The sequence below is a fragment of the Ovis canadensis genome, chromosome 11 (genome assembly GCF_042477335.2).
Source record: "Ovis canadensis isolate MfBH-ARS-UI-01 breed Bighorn chromosome 11, ARS-UI_OviCan_v2, whole genome shotgun sequence".
NCBI lineage: Eukaryota > Metazoa > Chordata > Mammalia > Artiodactyla > Bovidae > Ovis > Ovis canadensis.
In genome coordinates this window covers 32,708,042-32,710,320 of record NC_091255.1, presented here as the reverse complement: position 1 = coordinate 32,710,320, position 2,279 = coordinate 32,708,042, and the positions used below count along the sequence as shown (strand labels likewise).

At 44.2% G+C, this 2,279-nt stretch overlaps 1 protein-coding gene across 1 annotated transcript; it reads left to right on the top strand.

Moving 5' to 3' along the window:
• Positions 1-791: 791 nt before the first annotated feature.
• Positions 792-1,736, top strand: LOC138414662 (olfactory receptor-like protein DTMT). Its single transcript, XM_069542396.1, has one exon. It carries the CDS (start codon positions 792-794, stop codon positions 1,734-1,736), a length of 945 nt encoding a protein of 314 aa, XP_069398497.1.
• Positions 1,737-2,279: the final 543 nt, after the last annotated feature.

Sequence of the window (2,279 nt, the reverse complement as noted above, 5' to 3'; positions counted from 1 at the left end):
AGACGAGTTAAGCGGCCACCCCAACGGTAGAGAGAGGACATGATGTCACCAGATCAAGGGTATTGAGAGTGGCTAATGGGAGTGTCTGAAAGGGTAGGAGACTCTGTAGGGCTTGCCCACGGATAGGAAGCTGATAATGACCAAAGAAGGGAATGAAAGAAAACCTTCAGGTTGTGGAGCACCTGGATTCCCTTTTACTGAGAAATATGAGAAATTAGAGGAGGAGGGAATTGGCGGAAGGGCAGGAAAGAGACATCGTGAGTTTCTTTGCTGCAAATGAGGGTGTAATGTCCAAGGGAAGATAACAATTAGGCAACTGAGTTAAAGAGACATTGACAGCTAAAGTTTAAAGAATCATCAAAGCCATTGGAGTAGATGTTTTTCTGTGGTATATATAGAATTACAAGGGAACCATGTTTAGGGAAAAGCCCCAGAGCACCAATCAACTTGAAGATATTGACAAAACATAAGTCAATTACAGTTAGTGGGGGGTGTGAGGAAAAACCAAGACATCCTGTGTCTCAGGACTTGGTGGATAAGAGTGTACTGTAAAAAATCTGAAATATTGCTACATTTTAAAGCAAAATGAAGAAAATAAATGATTTCCAATCATGGAGATTCTGATTATAGAGATTTGGAGTCCTGTAAAGATTGTAATTATTGTGATGAGAATGATATAAAGTATTTTTGCAAAGCATCTAGTGGCCCATATATCATAGAAATATGTTCATTTTAAAATTCAAGTTTTCATGGGCGATGTTATTCCTTCCTAAAGATACTGGAGACAGAGCATGACAGGACGGAATCAAACTATTGTCTCAGAGTTCCTCCTGCTGGGACTGCCCATTCAGTCAGAACATCAAAACTTGTTCTACGCCCTGTTCCTGGCCATGTATGTTACCACCGTCCTGGGGAACCTTCTCATCCTCGTTCTCATTTGCCTGGACCCCCACCTCCACACACCCATGTATTTGTTTCTCGGTAACCTGTCTTTCTCTGACCTCTGCTTCTCCTCTGTCACAATGCCCAAATTGCTACAGGACATGAACAGCCAAGACCCGTCCATCCCCTATGCTGGCTGCTTGACACAAATGTACTTTCTTCTGTTCTTTGGAGACCTGGAGAGCTTCCTCCTTGTGGCCATGGCCTATGACCGCTACGTGGCCATCTGCTTCCCCCTGCACTACACCACCATCATGAGCCCCAGGCTCTGCCTCTCCCTGCTGGTGCTGTCCTGGGTGCTCACCACATTCCATGCCATGTTGCACACCCTGCTCATGGCCAGCTTGCATTTTTGTGAAGACAACGTGATCGCCCACTTTTTCTGTGACATGTCTGCTCTGCTGAAGCTGTCCTGCTCTGACACTCGAGTGAATGAGCTGGTGATATTTATCACGGGAGGGCTCATTCTTGTGATCCCCTTTCTACTCATCATCACGTCCTATGCTCGAATCGTGTCCTCCACCCTCAAGGTCCCTTCTGCGAGGGGTATCCGCAAGGCCTTCTCCACCTGTGGCTCCCACCTCACTGTGGTGTCCCTGTTTTACGGGACAGTTATTGGTCTCTATTTATGCCCACCAGCTAATAATTCTACTGTTAAGGAGACTGTGATGGCTATGATGTACAATGTGGTGACCCCCATGCTGAACCCCTTCATCTACAGCCTGAGGAACAGAGACATGAAGGGAGCCCTGGGAAGAGTCTTTTGGAGAAAGAAAACTCCCTTTTCTCTGTGATGGTCAAGTTTGGGCTTTTGCATAATTTTATGTCATTGGTATATTGGTATTAATATGGGTATATTAACCCAGACTTCTCTTTTCAATGACCTTTTTGTTAAAATTCCATAGTAAGATATTGTCCAATAAGTAACAGAGATATGGTGTAGGTATGTAGTAGGACTTGGAAAGGGGATGTCAGTGATTTACTAGAAGAATCTTGCTCAATTTTCTCTCCAGGTTACTCTAAGAAACCTCATTTTTAAACTTCCAATTAATTTTTCTACCCCCCCCCCCATTTTTTTTCTTTACTGTTTCCAATGTTTTATTTACTGATAAAATAGACTCTACTGTTTACTGAGCTTTTACTCATTTACTGTGGATACACCTTCTCCCCTCTGCCCTTGACCCCACCACCTTGGACAGACCTTCCATGAATGAAGAGACTGAAACTGCAGAACCTGGGCCCGCAGCAGCCTACGAATATTTACTGAGCCAGACAAAACCCCGAGGTCCCATTTGAAAATACAGAAGTGAAGAAAGTGCTAGTTGCTCAGTCATGTC

Excerpts from the sequence above, each read along its gene's own strand:
- LOC138414662 (XM_069542396.1), top strand. The coding sequence starts at position 792 with ATGACAGGACGGAATCAAACTATTGTCTCAGAGTTCCTCCTGCTGGGA.